Source organism: Mya arenaria, chromosome 10, assembly GCF_026914265.1.
Source record: "Mya arenaria isolate MELC-2E11 chromosome 10, ASM2691426v1".
Lineage (NCBI taxonomy): Eukaryota > Metazoa > Mollusca > Bivalvia > Myida > Myidae > Mya > Mya arenaria.
This window is the reverse complement of record NC_069131.1, coordinates 12,395,250-12,416,152: the sequence shown is the minus strand read 5'-3', so window position 1 is coordinate 12,416,152 and position 20,903 is coordinate 12,395,250. Positions and strand designations below refer to the sequence as shown.

Here is a 20,903-nt window from a genome sequence, read left to right as displayed (position 1 = left end):
GATTGTTAATGGTGGTTTTTAACACATCGATCTTTCAATGCTTGAAAAAAGGAATGTTAGTGCATTTGAAAAGAGTGATATACAGTTGAAATAAATACTAAAGGACTGGTGTCACCTTACAGAGCACGGGGCTGCCGGTTTGGATAGAATTGTTGGTATATATGACAGGGGACGGGGTGTATATAATCTGCCCAAAATTTCTTGAAAACTAGATGGATTAAGCTAAGCTGACTATTTTTGTTTTAGATAATTTGCGTAATATTTACTTCTTTAAAATTAGGAGTTCTTAAGATAGGAATGATCTTTATCATAATATCAATTAACAAATAAACAGATCGTGAGTAAAACTATTATTTCAATTAAAACTGTCATGGAAACGTTCAACCGAAAGACGTCACATGACTTTGTAACACTATGATATGAGACAGGAACACCAAAGGCTTCTAACTGAAACGAAACTGAACGCTAATATAAGAATTGTCGTAATTAAGACAAGAACTTTCTGTGAAGAAAAGCAACTGTAAGGGGGGGGGGGGGGGCACCGACATTCTCTTTCAAAAAACCTTCACTTGCTGCCCAAGATAAAACCTCGATTGGCGCAAACACGCCGCCAACAACCTTATATACTACTCTTACACGAGCACCCCGTACCCTCGCGCCAATAGTCATACGCCAATCGGCAACTTACTCAAATGCAGATGACCATTCGCCAATTTCGAAACGGAAATCATTATATTTACACACTCAAATCGTGTATTTTCTGATTAGAATAGTGGAATTTACCAAACACCGAAGTCTATGTAGAGTTAATCTGTAGATTAATACAAACAAAACAACAAATGGGAGTATAGGATTGTTATTGGCAGCAAATTTCTAGTTAACAAAGAAAGAAACTAGTCAATGGCTATACCATAAAATAATACTTGGAATTGCAAGCCCGTCGTAACGACCTGCATCTTTGCCAGTTACACATTCCTTGAATACGTATATAGACAATCAACCATGATCGGAAAAGAAACTAGCAGCATTCCGCTGCTTCCGAATCGCCACAATCTGCAGCATTCCGCTGCTTTCGAATCCCCACAATCTGCAGCATTCCGCTGCTTCCAAATCCCCACAATCTGCAACATTCCGCTGCTTCCAAATCCCCACAATCTGTAACATTCCGCTGCTTCCGAATCGCCACAATCTGCAATATTCCGCTGCTTCCGAATCGCCACAATCTGCAGCACTCCGCTGCTTCCGAATCTCCACAATCTGCAGCATTCCGCTGCTTTCAAATCCCCACAATCTGCAGCACTTCGCTGCTTCCGAATCTCCACAATCTGCAGCATTCCGCTGCTTTCAAATCCCCACAATCTGCAGCACTCCGCTGCTTCCGAATCCCCACAATCTGCAGCATTCCGCTGCTTTCAAATCCCCACAATCTGCAGCATTCCGCTGCTTCCAAATCCCCACAATCTGTAACATTCCGCTGCTTCCGAATCGCCACAATCTGCAATATTCCGCTGCTTCCGAATCGCCACAATCTGCAGCACTCCGCTGCTTCCGAATCCCCACAATCTGCATTATTCCGCTGCTTCCAAATCCCCACAATCTGCATTATTCCGCTGCTTCCGAATCGCCACAATCTGCAGCATTCCGCTGCTTCCAAATCCCCTCAATCTGCAGCGTTCCGCTGCTTCCGAATCCCCACAATCTGCAGCATTCCGCTGCTTCTGAATCGCCACAATCTGCAGCATTCCGCTGCTTTCAAATCCCCACAATCTGCATTATTCCGCTGCTTCCAAATCCCCACAGTCTGCAGCATTCCGCTGCTTCCAAATCCCCTCAATCTGCAGCGTTCCGCTGCTTCCGAATCCCCACAATCTGCAGCATTCCGCTGCTTCTGAATCTCCACAATCTGCAGCATTCCGCTGCTTCCAAATCCCCACAATCTGCAACATTCCGCTGCTTCCAAATCCCCACAGTCTGCAGCATTCCGCTGCTTCCAAATCTCCACAATCTGCAGCATTCCACTGCTTCCAAATCGCCACAATCTGCAGCATTACATAACTCTTGTCGATGTTTAACATTATCTATAACTAACAGATATCGAGACATATCAACGTTTGGTTTTAGTGCACTAAACAGTGACAATGCAGACGACGCCCTCTCGTTATTGCCTAATGAAGAGGTGCTTTAATCTGATTTTAAATTGTTCGATGAAAAGCAGCACATTGACCACAGAAACTGTGAATGTCCACACCTCACTAAATCCAGTCAATTGTAACATCTCCTTAACATTGCTCACCCAATTATTTTTGCATTGATCACATCCAAGTAAAACGTGTTAAACAAAGTTTACAGTATATGGTTACAGGTGTAACAATTCATAGGTTTAAACCAATATTTTACAATTCTGACTTTCCTGATAACACATAAAGGGAAACGTCTCGTTTCACTAGGTTAAAACTAGGTTATCTGCGGTCATTTTCACATTAAGTGTATTTTTTACGAATTTACGATGCAGTCTCTCTAGGCTATCGGCTGTAGAAAACCCACAATTCTGAACAATAATTAAGGATCGAGGAAACATAAGAATCAAATAAATCAAATGTGATATTAATTGGTAAATATAAGTCGATTGTCACAACATTATCGATACATTTACGAAAGAACCCCCAGAGCTCATAACAAACCCTAAGTAATTGTAATTGTCCACTACTTCTATGTTTTCCCCGTTATACGTAAATATATCAGTTCGTCGTAACTGACCAGACTTGCGGAAACCATTACTTTGGTTTTGTTGATATTAACTTTAGGCTTCCATTGTTCACAGTACCGATGTAACATGTCAATGTGACTTTGTAATCCTTCGGCCGTTTCGCTTAATAAAACACAGTCGTCGGCAAACATTATCAAGAATATTGACAGCTGGTCTAGCGTTAATCCTGAGTTCATATTCTTGTGTAACATTGTCTCAATGTTATTCACGAATAGGTTAAACAATATCGGCGGAGTTATCTCCCCTTGAAATAAGTAGATGCCATTCTCAAAAAAGTCTGATAGCCTGTTTGTATGTTTAACACATGACTTAACATCATTATACATTGATCTAATATTTTTTAGTATATCTTCATCTATCCCTTCTTTAATTAGTTTAAACCATAGCCCACTTCTGTAGATCCGGTCAAAACACTTGGAATAGTCGACGATTGCAGCGTAGACCTTTTTCTTTTCATATATATACATTTGGACGAGGTTATGCAATACGAAGATCGCATCAGTAGTGCTATGGTTAGCTTTAAACCCATATTGTGCGTCCGTTAGCTTCTCATATTTCAATGCCCAGTCTTTGAGCCTGCTATTTAAAACATTTGTAAACAGCTTCCCGAAACATCTAGTGTCACGCGCCTATAGTTATTCACATCATCTGAGGGTGGCTTCTTAAGTACTGGCACAATAATTCCCTTTGACCAAACATTTGGAAATGTTCCAGAGGCAAGTATCCTATTAAACAATATCTGCCGCGGTCGGGTTAAGTACTCGGCACGTTCGATAAAGTATTCGTTTAAAACGTCGATTTATTCCGTTTTAAATGTTTGATGCCGTTTCTAATGTCACGTTCTGTAAATTGTGAGTCTAGTTCACTATACATAGTCTCATATGTGTATCATTCTTATCACAATTAAAGACATATATGACATTTTTAAACAAAAATTTGGCCTCTCGGCACGCTTGGTCGAACCACTTGGACTTTTTAAAATTACAATTTCGTGGACGATTTGATTTATAAACACGGCTATTTTTACGCCCCTTACTAAATATGTAAAATCATGGGCACTATTTTTAATACTTTCGGCACGTTATTAAAGTCATTCAGCTTGCAAAATAACCCACGGCGATAATCATTTTTAAATGCGTCATCCCAATGAACTCTTATTTGCTCGGATGGAGGCTCTACAAAACATACAGCACTATTTGTTTTGATAACAAATGACAGCGTGCAATGCTCAGACCACTCACTAAACTCTTCGACCTTAAATGTGTCAATACAATGAAACTCTTCATCTTTCAATAGCAGATACTCTATTTCGCTAGAGCCCACGCGACTCATGAACGTGAATGTTTAATTCTAAGGTGTTTATTGTATATAATAAATTGGTGAAAAAACAACAACAAAAACTTCCTATTATCCTTACATTCTTAAATTTAACCCGTTTCATTTTACAAAATGCATACACAAATACAAGCGGTAAATGCCGGGAAGATATTGCAATGCTGACAATTAATTTCCTTTCTAGAACGATGTCATTTGGTTAAAATTCCGTGTGGTTATCATATTAGCTATCAATAAGCATAACGTGCGTTAAAAGTTTGTTTGAGTGTAAGATTGCAATAATAAATATCATCTTGTGAACACACTTCATTTTATATGTGGATGTTTGAAGAATAACAACAACTGAATCCTCTTATAACTGTTTAATATTATAATAATCAGAAAGAAATATAATAATCCTTAAATATAAAGAAAGTTTATAAAAGGTAATAGTTACACATTTGATATTAAAATATCACTATTAATTTGAGCTAAAGTATAATGTTCAAATAACGATAAGGGTGGCAATGTAGAGGTAGATTACTATTGATCAACATATGTACTAGTTCTAACTTTGGTGAAATAAAGAGAATTATGTCATATAACAGTACTTTGTAAAGATAATTTGTCTTTAAACATTTTATAATTACTTATGTGAAAAACTACAGAAACAAGCTCATCAGCCAAAAGTTCAAACATAGCCCCATTTAATGACACAGGGTAAACACCGAAGACATAGAACACATAAACAAAAAAAATCACAAACAAACAACATGGAACAACAGCACAAAACTCAACCAACAATACTGTGCATATAGACTATATAAAAAACTAGGTATGTTTATCAAGGATGGTTAGATACCACCTTGGAACGCTCAGTAAAAGTTAAATCTACTGGGGGTTTAAACCAGTTTACGTGCACAAACCTCACTCTTATCCCAACAATCTTGAATAAAGAAAAAAGGTAAATCTGATGAAAGTATGCATTAACTTGAGGAAACTTAATAATGAAACAAAAAATAAGTAACTAATAAGTAAACCCCAAGTACTTTTATGGTTAGAGATCCCAACTCTTTCTGCAGACGGAGGAATACAATTCTAATGCAAGATTTTTTCAAAGATACGATGCAGTCGTTGCTTGAAACTTTGAGCATCACACACAGTCTGCCTTAGAAAATTAAAGGTTAAAAACTATTTTATCATAGAGTTTCATAAAAAAGTATCATTGTACTAAAACTTGGTACAAAAAAACTGAACGCTTAGTCATGTAAGGGTGCTATATTCAACCCTATATTTTGTTTCAAGAATTCATCTTTAAAAATTAGAAGGCAAGTACTGTTAAAAATATATGATGTCTCCTTTAAATATGATGAAAACTTTGCATATGATCAATACAGTGACATTATTCGTGAAACGTAGAATTGAATGGAATTGTTTTCATCGTATCATACGACAAGCATTTTGCTCACGTTTACTCATAATAAAATCAAATTGATGTCTTGCCCTCTTAAACATTTTCCAAAATAACAAACATCACGCCAATAGCGATAATGCTACGCCGCCGACAAGTACTAAGAAGCAGGCGATAATAATACAAAATTTATAACTGACAATCCGATGAAGATGCATGAAGCATGGTCAAACATAGCAAGAAAAGCAAATATAACATTAAATTAGTTTAGTACTATTATTTGTATTCAGTGCATGATTCAGGAAGAAATGTTTAAACTTTAAAATTATTTACTTCTTAAAAGGATCGAAATTCTGTACAATAGAATAACAGTCTCTACTTTATAACTCAAAATACAGGGAAAGAAAAGATGTAGTAATTTCCTTTACGAAATTCAACAAGAAACGACGTTTATTTAGATCCATTGTCAAAACTCAATGGATTTCGATGTTTTTCTTCCTTTCTCCATTAAGAATCACCCGTTTTATTCATGTTTGATAAATAATTATTATTGATATAATTTCCTTAATGTTTCTCTGAATGAATTAATGTCCGTATTAAATGAAATGCAAAACTGTTCTTACAAACAATATAGAAGTAAGAAATGACCATAGTCATTTTAAGCGCAAAGGTTTTTACTTTGATTTGCGTCATTAAAACATTACTTTTGTTTTACCTATTCCGAAATACCTTTTGTGACCTTAAGTTGTCGTTTTTCACTTATATGTCCAAACGGGCTTAAAGGCAAATGTATATGCTTCGGATTTAAATCTTTACGCACAAGAAGGAGAAAAATATCAAACCAAAAAAACCCGCAATATATCGTCAACATTATACACTGATACTCATAATGATAGTTCTTGTTTTGAGAATAACGAAATATACACGTATATAATGTAGGGTTACATTAAAGCTGCACTCTCACAATTATACCATTTTTACATTTTTTTATTTCTTGTCTTGGAAAGTGCATTTTTTGCGTAAATATCTGCAAACCAATGATATAAGATTGCTGACAAAAAATCAGATCGTAGATTTTCATATTTCCGTTCGAAAATTTATGTTTAATGGCTTAAACCGTTACTAACGGTTTAAGAAAAATGCATAGAACATCATGTTTTAAACTTCTTTATATAAAAATCTGCGATCTATTTTATGTAAGCAGTTTTATATAATTGGTTTCCATGGATGTTCCAAGACAATCGATAGAAATATTGTCAAAAGTTCAATCTGTGAGAGTGCAGCTTTAAGACATTTGGAGTCATTTTTTCGCAACTTGTAAAAAATGCAATAACAGATGAAAGTGAATTTAATAAGGTGTGAAAAACCGATTTTGACCGCTTACGCATGACATCTAATACTTTATGAGCATTTGAGATGATAATTGTGAAAAGTTAATGGCAAGAATTTAATCATATAATATAATATTATGTTTGTTAAGAAAATGTGTTGTTTTTTGTTAAAAAGTGTTTTTATTGGTTTATCTTTAACATTTTCACATTTAATATACATCAACTCTTAAACATATAAGGGATTTCTACAAAGCATTACAGAATCGGTGCCGAAGTAAATTAACGACTTGAAACTTAAAAAGTGCATTGTAAGATATTTCATAACAAACACATATAGTAACTTGGGCCGTTCTAGACATCAGTTAACTCGAAGTTTTAGCTCGGTCCCCCGCGTCCTTGAAGGATCTCAGTTTTACTGCACAAATGATTATGTGATGTTATGTGTCGATTTTATACAGTTGCTGGGTCACATATCATTTAAGTTATTATTTATGAAATAAGGTATTATTACCGATGATTACCTCAATTAACATTAAGAGGTTTAAATTGAAAAGCACTTCTCATTATTGACACAGCGAAACTTCAAACAGGAAGCAAAACACATCGAACATAATTTAAAACGTTGAAATTGCGCAGTTATCTCAGTTGTTCTTCGTATAATATTTCACAAGTCGATGTTAAATCATTGACATATGGAATAAATTCATAAATATGTAAACTAATATATAGATAAAACAAATACATTGCTGTACATGTACTATCACTGTAATATAAATCTATACTTGTACATATACTAGGCATATTATTTCATTTTAGTAATGCAATCTATAACTACTCTATGTATACATTTCAAAAGAAGTATTGCTTTATGTAGTGACTAATTCAATTAACTCTTTTTTTACACAGTCAAGTTTGATTTATTAAGTTGCTCATATTTGAAATTAATTGAAAATAAATGTAACATACGCTGTAGTACAGTTATGCATCTTGGCGTTATAATGTGGCATCAACATTTTTATTCTTAGTTAGTATTATCAGTATAACAAGTTCACAAGTTTATTCCATAATACATTAGACAATATGTCCATGATCATACACATTATAAAACGTACATTGTTATACAAATAAGTCATAGGTCGTAAGACATGATGTATTAACAGCGAAAAGAGGATATGTTTTCTACCCATAATACGTATGAAAAGTATTTCGTAATTCGAACGCTTTATACACATACATCGCCAAATTTATATTAACAACTTTTTTAGAGGTCACCAACTCAATTAACTTAAACATATTCCGTCTTTTAAAGTCACATGGTTTGATATACATTTCTCGTAGTTCAGCATACAATTGACATTCAAGTAAAAAGTGATATTCGTCTTCAAGAGTGTTACAAAATAGGCATGTTCTTTCATTATAAGGTGTTGAAGTTGGTTTATGCCATCTTCCTATTTCGATGCTCAACATATGACTCAACGTAATTCAAATAACGATACATGTACGTAATTTCGAGCTCTACTAGACTCTCTGAGCTGAGACTGCCTAATTTGTATATAGTTATCAGTAGCTCTTTACATACGAAACATACTTAGAAACAAATTTATGTCACCAACTCATTGACTAAGCCATACACCATTAAAACCTAATGCTTGTAACAAATGTCTTACATTGAAAGCCCAGGACTTGCAATGTGGATTGTCCTCTAAGTGCATACAATGTTTATCATACATGAGTTTAACATATTTTACAGTATTCATTGTTACAATATTTAACCAATATCTTATGACATTAACCGAACTTTTACATAATAATTAGGTTCTTCCAAGTTCACCATAAACAAAATTATTTTGGGTCTGTAATCTAACTCCTTACAATTCTCTACAAAATCGTAAGTGTATTCGTTCAATTTGAGGACTGTTACTAAAACCCCATATTTCCGATCCGTAACTCAAGACTGGATAAATAAGTTTATCGAAAAGATCCAATCTATGCTTAATTGAAATGCAAGGATAATTAGATATACAAATTTTAAGCCTAAAAACCGCCTCCAAATTTTCTGACAAAGCATCAAACGTTTTAGAAAAGGAAGCTCTAGGTGTGAAAACTAACCCAAGGTAAGTAAATCTATCCACTATGTCTAATTCTCTAACCTTGTGCATAAATTTTACATTTTACCTTAATCTTCCTCCTTTTCTAAACACCATAACCTTCGTCTTTTCTGGATTCACACTTAATTTCCATCTTTCACAATAATTTTCTAATAATAACAACTCTTCTTGTAATCCTGACTCTGTATCAGATAACAAAACTATATCATCAGCATAGAGTAATATAAAAAATTTAAACACATCAAAATCAATACCTTGATAGTTATTAGTACATAAATACTCTTCTATGTCAAAACGATAATCGAGATTCTCCTTGGCGTACCCCTAATAAACATGAAAAATCAATACTTAATTCATTGTTATATTTCACTTTTGACCTAATATTCATATACAAAGAACTTATAATATCTAACATCTTTCCCCTCACACCAAATTGTATCAATTTATACCAGAGTATATCTCTAACAACATAATCAAAAGCTTTGGAAAAGTCAACAAATGCTGCATATAATTTCTTATTGCTATCAAGTAAACATGCGATTATACTAAGTAATACAAATATATTATCAATAGTGCCCATCTTTTGCCTAAAACCAGCCTGGGCCTCACTATACACATGATAATCTTCTGCCCATTCACTAAGTCTAGTATTCAATATGTTTGTAAACAATTTTCCCACAGAGCTTAACTAAGTTATACCCCTATAATTACTTGGTTCATTTACAGCCCCTTTCTTATGTAGTGGTACAATAAATCTTTCTGACCATTTGTCTGGTAAATAACCACAATCAAATAACTTATTAAACATTGCACATACAACATTACACAGTACCTCATTATGACGTCCAAATTTGTAGAACTCCTTTATTAAGTAGTCTGGCCCACTGGGTTTACCTTTATTAAGTTTTTACAAGCTTTTCTAACTTCATCAACCGTAAAAGGGACATTTAATTCTTGGAACATGATATTTAACTCACCATCTAAATACCTTTCATTTAAATGCAACACATCTTCATCCGACTGAAAAAATAGATTCAGTGTCATTTATGGACTGAAAGTACTCGTCCAATACAACTTACAACTTAGCATTACAAAATTTCATTGTTTACAATTCATGTGATTGTGATTTATCAAACAAAAAAATCTTTGATCTGATGTTTTTTTTTAAAGTTACTTCTAGCCTGCACCATATTTATTCTATTTTCACCATTAGAATGTTGTCTAAAATTATTCAAGCATTTATAATACCTGTTTTCAAGTCTTTGCAGTCTTCATAAAAATAGTCTGCATTTTCTTTCACCGTTTAAAATAATATTGTTATTTTTACTATTACCAATATTTTTTAAACAAAGGACTACATATATTGTCCATAATATCTGTTAATGACTGAAGGTTAACATCTTAATCATTATTGTCTTTAGAAATTTTTATTTCTTCATATAACTTAAAATTTATCAACATTACACTCTTCACATAAAGCCTGCAAAACACATATTTCTTGTCAGTATCCCATTTATATCTAAAGGGTACACTGTTAATAGCATGATTATCATTATTAAGGATCTGATCATCTTGCACAATAGCTTTTATGCTAAAACTGCCCTCACAATGATCTGATATGATATTTGGTTCTTTAACTTCAAATGCTGATATATATTCAAACAAGTCTGTTTTTCATAAAACATAATCCACTACACTACACTACACCCTTTGTGCATTTATACACGTATAATTACTATTTTTATCATCTAAACCACACATTCCATTCAAAATTCTCAAACCAGTTGTTTTACAAAATTCTAACATATTTTTTCTCTTGTTCATTAACAAGCTTTCATTTTTACTATTTATTTTGCTCGCACTATTAGAACGTTCTTTGACAGACAACCTGGGCATTCATGCTGAAAGTTATGTTAATTTTTCAATATGCATTCATTTCAATATGCTTCATGATACATTTATATTTAAACGATCGGGGATGAAACACACTTCACATAAATTTACATCCATAACATGCATATAAAGTAATGCCCACGTGAGGAAAATAGCCTGAATTTGAAAACTCAGTGGCATTTGTAGGATTTCACATTTGGTTTTAGAAATCGTCCCGGGAGAAAAAGTTTCTCTATTATTAGTATACTAGTATACTATCAAGCAAATGTGTCTTTTATATTTTTTCTCAGATTTTAACATAACACAAACATTTAATTCTAGTGTGTGTGTGTGTGGGGGGGGGGAGGTATACCTCAAGTCCGCTAGTGAAACTATTCGCATTTGTTGTGACAATATTTATTGACAAAACTAAACACCTTATTTTATTAAAAAAACATCGTTTTGTTGTTAGTCACATAAAAATACCATTCCTTCCTTGCCCAATCTTTTTCGACATAGGTCAGTCCTAGGCAGAACGTGTTGTCCAATATGGAGCTTAGCACGAGGTAACTGTATTTTAAAACATCTTGTTCTGCCCTTTGCTTTCTTTCCTGTTTTGCATGATCGGCTACATTGTTTGCAGACAATTGTTTACTTTATGACAGGTGCGCTCGTGTTACCTCCTGTCGGAGAGCTACAAATTATTTACCCCTACGCAAATATTAAACTTACGAATCATTAGTAATATGCACCTACGCAGTGCGTATTTACGGAAGTTGAAAATTTACATGGAAACTTACAAAACCTTACGAACTGTCAGTAAATATTTTCAAGGTTATGAATTTAAATTTACATTTATTATTTTTGCACGAAGTTAACAATTTAACTTTATGTTTCAGACCAAATCGCTATTCCACTTGTGTACTGCCACGCCCGCTCTTCACAGACCAGTAGCCTGTCTATACGTGAAGTGATAGTGTACAAGACGGTGGGGACCGACCAGGGAAACGGCTACAGCTCCACCACAGCGCTAATACGGGGACTCTACTCGTTCTTCATGCACACATGTACGCCTTCAACTAAATATGGTATTCTCCAGATAATGAACGAAGGATAAGTGCTCATTGCAGGTATAAACTATGACACGGATATTCAAACCTGTTGTTGTAGACAAGTCGAAAATGGAAAAAAGGATTTCTTCAATGTTCATTGAATGTTTCATGTTTATGAAAAATTAAATAATGACAACACGGTTATTTAAAAATCAATGTGTATATCAAATAATATTTGAGCATTGGTTATCGGAATTAAACTGTCCTCGTATAAGTGAATGCATTATTTTCTTTCATTTTAAGACAATTATTCATGATTACCAGAACGTGTTCGTTGTGTATTTCTTGTTCAATGTCTTGTGGGCCCTAGCCTTGTGTCTTTATACAGCGTTTATACGTAATACAGTAATGACTTCAGGACTTGACCCTGTAAAAGTGAATATTTAGAAACAATGAAGAAGCTGTCCGAGTGAATGCCAATATTCATTACTAAACATTTATCAACTGAAAGAAAACATCGAGAAAACACTTCATAGTTCTGAACATATTTCGAAAAGAAAAACGGATAGTTTGATTTTAGTGTAGTCTGTCTGTGTTGTTTTGTGTGGTTGTGTGTCTCTAAAATATCTAGTCAGTTTTTAGTAAAGTCGTGTCTGGTATATCGTTTTGTTATAATGAAAACCGTCTTAATTTTCTATTCGTCAATGTATGCTTCTTTATTTCCGTTGCCAAATTTTTACGGAAAAATAACTGGCAGACAACAAAAACAACAAAAAAATAGTCCGCTGAAATTAAAAAAATAGTGTCGGTACAATAACTAGAATAGAACAAACATGTTTTTTGTTTCTTTTAAGTGTCTGTACGGTATGATGGCTCTACATATGGTTTTCACCCAAATAGTTTACTACCTGAATTGTCCTTGTTTTTTTTTTCCATCTTACAAAGAACCTCATCGTTATGTGATTTTGATGTTTAGATGTTTAATGCACTAATATATTCGCTTCCTTGTCAGACATTTGTTTTAATTCTAACGCACTTATATGAAAGTACATGACTTTGTAATTTTCAATTCTTTGTAACATGTGTCTTCAATTGTGTAAGAAGAAAGAAGGAAGCAGGACAGATAATATTTGTTTCTTATCACCTGACACTAAACTGAAATAATTACAACTTGTTTATTATCTACAAAGTCATCAACAGGTAGTTATGTTGTCCAGAAAATTAACAACTCTTTTCAATCGATATCAAAAGCCTCCTACAGAGGTTCAAGAAGGTGAAGATCAGCTGATGAAATCACATTCTTAAGGAAGAATTTTTTTATTCTGTTTGCGTTAAATCGTTTTAATTTGGCTAAAATAGAACCTTTGTATTCTTCACATTTTCATATTGTTTTTGTTTCCTTCTTTCCTATAATAAGAGGCATTTCTTTTTGTATTCAAAACATATCCTTATATGGAAATATAAGAATTCGAAACGGGTCTGTGCAAAACAAATATAAATGCAGAACTAACGCAGCATCAGTGGACATAACAGTGCCATCCCTTCTACGGATAACACTTGTATAGCTACTTGTTTCAGGTAACGGTGCATTAAAATCTTTTTTAAAATCCGTGTCACTGTTTTGTAAAACTACTGTTATTAGTTGTTTTCATATATTTATAACAATTGATTAATACTTTTTATCAATAACCCGATTTTATACATCTAAGTAAGACGAATAATCTGGAACATTACATTAAATCATGTTCATTGGTTACGCATGATATTTTCTTTAATCTGATGCGTATTTTTCGTGCGTTCATACAGTATGAACAATTGTGTGCGATATTGCATATTTCTGAAATGTGTTAGCGGTTCTTGGAAACTTCACAAACACTGATGAAAACATAACACCAAGAAGCGTTATATTACGACACCCAATCTTGTAATTGTCTGACGGTCTTCTGCAAGCTGTGAAAGACAAACCGTGGGCCCCGATTGTTTTCCCACTTGACCCCATATTATTTTGCTATTCATTGAAAGAGTTCTATTAGTAGACAAAAAACATGCAAACACACACTGACACAATAATTGTGTGCCCTAAAAATTGCAAGTTCAGTTTCAGTTGAAATTAAAAATGCACCTTCAAAAACTTTATCAATAATGTGTATATAGTCATATATTATACAAATTAGTAATCGAAACTGCTTGGGGTCACCATTCATCAACATTAAACATTATCGGTAATTGAACTATAAAACAACACTCTTGAGTTCAAATCGGATACGTTTAAAAGAATATGATTAAGTAAAAAGTATTTTATATTTGCAAGACACATCTTCCCCGCTTAAGATATAAATCATCGATAACAACTAGGCGACTTTATACAACGTTTGATCAGGGCAATATCAAAGTCAAACTATTTTCTTAAACAGCTACGCCGAGAAAAACACGCTTCTTATTTGTAGTGTATTAGCTCCTCTAATATGAGGAGGTAAAATTCATTGAGTGTTCTTAATTTTAAGTACTAAGTGCTGGTATATATGTTGTAAAGTAAAAAGAAAGCCTCTTAAGATCTTTCTGATAGATGGTTAAAAGGAAAATTCTCATCGTTTGTAAGCATGTATATGCATCTTCCATGTTGTCTTTGTTATTGAATGATAAAAAATAAATCGGTTTATGTATTATGTCAAGAAAAATACTGCTCTAATATAACCTCTAGTTGTATATCTGGCGCGTAGCTTTGCTACATCGTAAATAAAATTCATACATCTATATTATAACTTTTACAGTGAACACATCAAAAAATGACTGGATTTCTTCAGCTGTTGTTATTTGTCAGCACGACCCTTGCCTCAGAGTCATCGTGTCCAGTATGCTCCAAATACGACTACGAGGAAAAATTGCTTGAGAGAATGATTCGCATGGAGTTCGATTTTAGAAAAGTGTTAACGGAAAACAAAGTTGTAAGCGAAACTGTTGAGCACGACCTAACAAAGATCAAGAAAGAAAACAAACGCTTGTACGGCGAAGTTGATGCCTTAAAGGCCGAACACGAGCAAGCAGAGCGTAGACTGATTTTGCTCATGGAAGATGTTGTGAGAAACCAAAACATCACACTCGGTAAGGTTTCAGCTAATTCTAACAAAACATTAGAACGAATAAGTGCCGCCTTCGACAATATGACAGGTAAAAACTGTCAAATCTAGCTCTTACTTATCAAAAAAGCTGTTCCTTTGTACCTATAATTTTAACCAGATAAACAGCATTTCAATATAAAATACAATAGAAGACACACAGACAACACGTAGTCAGAGATGAACATATATAATTAATTATGTATGTGTAAAAGATGATTTAGATTAGACGGTATTGAGAAGAAAGCTAAACGTGTATGCTCTGTCTCTCCCTGCTTACGAAAATGTGTAGGTTGAGAAAGCGAAGACTTGAATAACTTATTTACAGTGCGAACTGTATGCACTGTATGCACTTTGACAAGCAGGAACGTATTACGACAGATAGAGATGGGTAGATTTTAATATAAGTCTGTTCAAATACGTATAATTGGATTTATACAAAAGTATTTTGATGAAGTAATGTGAACTATCGAATCACCGGAATAAAGAATAATGTACAAAACAACACAAAATATCTTCACTGATTCTGATATTTTTGAATGTCAAAATAATTTAATCCACATGAAATAGTGAACACACTATATGTCAAACGATACTTTCAAAGTAAGGACGACAAAAGTTGAAATATTTTCCTCAAATAATAGTTTAATTAAATCAAAGGATATTAAAACATTCAAGCACTGATGAAATTCTTCTTAAGACGCGTTTTTTTAGAAATTTAATTAGCCAAAGTCCCCAGATCAGAGAAGTGTGGCCTAGTATGAAAAATAAAAATGTTAAAGATCATACTAGAATCTACAGGAACGTTCGATCAAATTCTCTAAGTATCTTCTTTATTCAAAACATCTGTACATTGAAAAGATAGCAAAAAACTAGAATCTTGACAAATTCTCCTCAACATAAGTTAAGGAGCGCAGATTGTTATGACAGCAAGAAAAGAACAAAAGCAGCGCCCGCGAGCAAAATGTTCAGGATCCATATGGGCAGAGTACAAATCATTTCAAAATGTCAATTAAAACTGAAGAAAATCGTTCGGAAAGGATTTATTTGGCATAGTTGATAGTTGTGTATGTGTTAAAGCATATATATATTATCTTACAGAGCAAGCAGAGCGTAGACTGGTTTCGCTCATGGAAGATGTTTCGACCAATTCCAACAATACCTTGGAACGAATAAGTGCCGCCTTCGACAATATAACAGGTAAGAACTGTCACATCTAGATCTAACTTATCAAAGAAGCTGTTCCTCTGTACTAATAAGTAGCAATTTTAACCAGATATTAGTCTTAACAGTACTTATTTCAATATAAAATACAATAGAAGACATACAGACATCACGTAATCAGAGAGATAAATGCTATGAACTTATATTAATAAGTATGTATGTGTATTAGATGATTTAGAATAGACGGTACCGAGAAGAAAGCTTAACGTTTATGCAACGTCTCTCCCTTAAGGTGCTTACAAATTTGTGCAAGTTGTGTAAACGAAGACTTGAATATACTTATTTACAGTGCGAACTGTATGCACTTTGACAAGCAGGAACGTAGTACGATGGATAGAGATGGTTAGATATTAAAAAATGTTTGTTCAAATACGTATAATTGGATCCATACAAAAGTATTTTAAAGAGTTAATGTGAACAAACAAATCCCCGGAATAAAGAATAATGTACAAAAGTTCACACAATACCTTCACTGATTCTGATATTTTTGAATGTCAAATAATTTAATCCACATGAAATAGTGAACACACTATATGTCAAACGATGCTTTCAAAGTAAGGACGACAAAAGTTGAAATATTTTCCACAAATAATAGTTTAATTAAATAAAAAAATATTTAAACATTTAAGCACTGATGAAATTCTTCTTAAGACTCGTGTTTTTAGAAATTTAATTAGCCAAAGTCCCTAGATCAGAGAAGTGTGGCCTAGTATGCAAAATAAAGATGTTAAAGATCATACTAGAATCTACAGGAACGTTCGATCAAATTCTCTAAGTATCTTCTTTATTCAAAACATCTGTACATTGAAAAGATAGCAAAAAACTAGAATCTTGACAAATTCTCCTCAACATAAGTTAAGGAGCGCAAATTGTTATGACAGCAAGAAAAGAACAAAAGCAGCGCCCGCGAGCAAAATGTTCAGGATCCATATGGGCAGAGTACAAATCAATTCAAAATGTCAATTAAAACTGCAGAAAATCGTTCGGAAAGGATTTATTTGGCATAGTTGATAGTTGTGTATGTGGTAAAGCATATATATATTATCTTACAGAGCAAGCAGAGCGTAGACTGGTTTCGCTCATGGAAGATGTTTCGACCAATTCCAACAATACCTTGGAACTAATAAGTGCCGCCTTCGACAATATAACAGGTAAGAACTGTCACATCTAGATCTAACTTATCAAAGAAGCTGTTCCTCTGTACTAATAAGTAGAAATTTTAACCAGATATTAGTCTTAACAGTACTTATTTCAATATAAAATACAATAGAAGACATACAGACATCACATAATCAGAGAGATAAATGCTATGAACTTATATTAATAAGTATGTATGTGTATTAGATGATTTAGAATAGACGGTACCGAGAAGAAAGCTTAACGTTTATGCAACGTCTCTCCCTTAAGGTGCTTACAAATTTGTGCAAGTTGTGTAAACGAAGACTTGAATATACTTATTTACAGTGCGAACTGTATGCACTTTGACAAATAGGAACGTAGTACGATGGATAGAGATGGTTAGATATTAAAAAATGTTTGTTCAAATACGTATAATTGGATCCATACAAAAGTATTTTAAAGAGTTAATGTGAACTAACAAATCTCCGGAATAAAGAATAATGTACAAAAGTTCACACAATACCTTCACTGATTCTGATATTTTTGAATGTCAAATAATTTAATCCACATGAAATAGTGAACACACTATATGTCAAACGATGCTTTCAAAGTAAGGACGACAAAAGTTGAAATATTTTCCACAAATAATAGTTTAATTAAATAAAAAAATATTTAAACATTTAAGCACTGATGAAATTCTTCTTAAGACTCGTGTTTTTAGAAATTTAATTAGCCAAAGTCCCAGATCAGAGAAGTGTGGCCTTGTATACAAACTGAAAATGTTAAAGATCATACTAAAATCTACATGAACGTTCGATCAAATTCTCTAAGTATCTTGTTTATTCAAAACATTTGTACATTGAAAAGATAGCAAAAAACTAGAATCTTGACAAATTCTCCTCAACATAAGTTAAGGAGCGCAAATTGTTATGACTACAAGATAGTAACAAAAGAAGCGCCCGCGAGCTAAATGTTCAGGTACCATATGGGCACCTTCATGGTATTCATGTATTTGCTTTGAAACCGACCGTTGGTTAATTTTTTTTCGCGGTAAGACACAGGCAAACTCGTCATGATTTCACTGGATATAACAGTCAAAGGGCGCTTGTCTTTATTCATTTCATTTAATTTATGGGTGAATGAAACCCTTAACTGTCCTATTGGAAAGGGAGGTGACTGGTCTGTCAAACACAATTATGTTTCGGGAGTTTCGTGTCCTTGAGTATGACACCTTTGGTGGAACGTCTAGTAGCTATGACTAACAGGAGGGTATTGGGTGGTTGCTATTGATAACGTGAATAATGCTGGCTTTATTTACCACTATGGGATATGGAACAATATATGAACGGGTTAATAGATTTCGCCCGAGTGAACACCAAACGTAAATATTTTTATAGTTGATTCAACACTCGTGAAATATAACTTTTGGTACTCACGCATTGAACAATATCGCGATCACACATTGTAACATACAATAATGTTGAATGCAAAAAAAAATACAGTAGTGTTGGAAATGTCATTAATGTATGTTCTAGCCCTGTATGTACCGAAGTTTTATTTGGACGTTAAAGCGGGCTAAAAGTTCAAAACGGTAAACAACTTGTCAAATTATTTCACTGATAAATCTCTCTCAACCACAAGAAAGCCTTATATCGAATTGTAGTATTCTCCTTTGTCCTTAGCCATTATTATTAAATTGTTTTATATAACTTTCCTTTAAATAAAAAAAATCGACAAAACTGTTGAACCGCAAATTCCACCAATCCCAATTGTCTCGGGAAATGTGATCACACTATTCACAATTGTGAAAAGATCATTTAAAACAATATTATACTGTCTATTTGGCTTTTGTATCACCAGTAATTCAAAATTGTTTTATGTTTATACGTATGCTTCTATATTATATATATTTTTCTATGAACGTGATCAGGATTCGATATAATTAAATAAATGTACGATTCCATTGCGTAATGTTCTAGCGAATAGTCGTATTGGCAAGTAACAGACAGACAGTGAGGCTCGCAGACCTACCGACGGAGAAATGTATATCGGAACAGTATTTCACTAGTGACCCAAACTTCCAAATCTTTGAAATACAGAAGCTAACAAAACTTTTGCTAAAAAAACATGCGAACCCCCACGTTTGTCTGTACATACCTTTCGCAATAAGTAATCACATAACCAAAGCGTTACTGACATAAGTTCTCCAGCATTCGTTATCAATACTTATGTGAAAAACTAAACCCAGGTCTTAACCATTTGGTCAAATCTATATATCTAGCATTTACTTATATTTCTTCAATGAATAAAAGTTTATATTGTAAAATTATTATCTTTACACGGAATAAACATTTAAACATTATGTTTCAGACCAAATTGCTACTCGTTCGGTGTACTTCCACGCCCACTCTCCACAGACTAGCACTCTGTCCACAGGTGAGGTGATAGTGTACGAGAGAGTTAAGACCAACGAGGGCAACGGCTACAACGCCACAACAGGCACGTTCACCGCTCCAGCACAGGGACTCTACTTGTTCATCATGCAAAAATGTTCGCCTCCTAATAAATATAGTTATCTCCAGATAATGAAGGAAGGTTCAGGCCTGCTAACAAGTGCACATTATGACGAAGACAATCATTCCTGTTCTAGTAGTCAGGCGTTTGTTCAGCTGGATTTCGGAGAAACGGTCTGGATACATTGCTCCAGAGGGGGCCCAAACGCACAACTGTACGAGGATTCTAATCATTGGAACAGTTTTGGTGGTGCTCTCTTTCACATCTAACGTGCTTAGGTAATTGACCCTAGACAACCAAAAGACAGAACAGATACAAACAAAAAGGAAGTAAATTTCGTAGTGATTAATTATTTATTTTAAAAGATAAAAATATTAACACTATTTGAATGATTTTTTGCTACAACTTGTATCATTATATGAATATTGTTAGATATCGTCTGTGTAATTCGCCAACATGCTACGCAAGTATATGTTCTATTAAAACTGAGAACACATATATTAACATAAAATATTTGTTTGTGTTATAACTACGGACGCTGTATACTCGTGATGTATTATTCGCCGACTCAAATTTCCCTTTGTTTCTTGCATGGTCAGTGACGCATGAACCGTTTTCCTCCACTCCGTTGTTTTATAACCAGTGTCAGGAGTATGGTGAATTTGTGAATACATTTCAATTATATTTATACTTATCAAGCAGCGTTAAATATATAAGAGATGACGTCAGAAGTGCGTGTATCGTTTTTATTAAATCCGTTGTTGCAATACCTTTTTAAGGGTAAAACTACTTAATAAGCACAGTAATAAATCAGTGTTGAATATGAAAGTCGTAAAGTACCTTTAGGTTTTAAACTTCAAAATGTGTATCTTTACGTATTAACAGAAATGAATAACAATTTCTCCAGATATTAGCTAAATAATTCATAACATCGCTACGAATTGTCAAGGCAAATAGATATTTGGTATTGATATGCATAGTTATAAACAGTGTTGAATATGAAAGTCGTATCGTCTTTTACTTTTTTTTTAACTTGAAATTGTATATCTTTATGCATTAACAAAAATAATTAAAA

General features: G+C 33.7%; 1 protein-coding gene across 1 annotated transcript; it reads left to right on the top strand.

The window, feature by feature from the left end:
- Window positions 1-13,277: 13,277 nt before the first annotated feature.
- Window positions 13,278-20,326, top strand: LOC128206252 (uncharacterized). The gene is made up of 5 exons (XM_052908603.1): window positions 13,278-13,433; window positions 14,627-14,957; window positions 16,073-16,171; window positions 17,248-17,346; window positions 19,685-20,326. The coding sequence occupies exons 2-5, from the start codon at window positions 14,642-14,644 to the stop codon at window positions 20,095-20,097; spliced, it is 927 nt and encodes a 308-aa protein (XP_052764563.1). The 5' UTR covers window positions 13,278-13,433; window positions 14,627-14,641; the 3' UTR covers window positions 20,098-20,326.
- The last annotated feature ends 577 nt before the right edge of the window (window positions 20,327-20,903 follow it).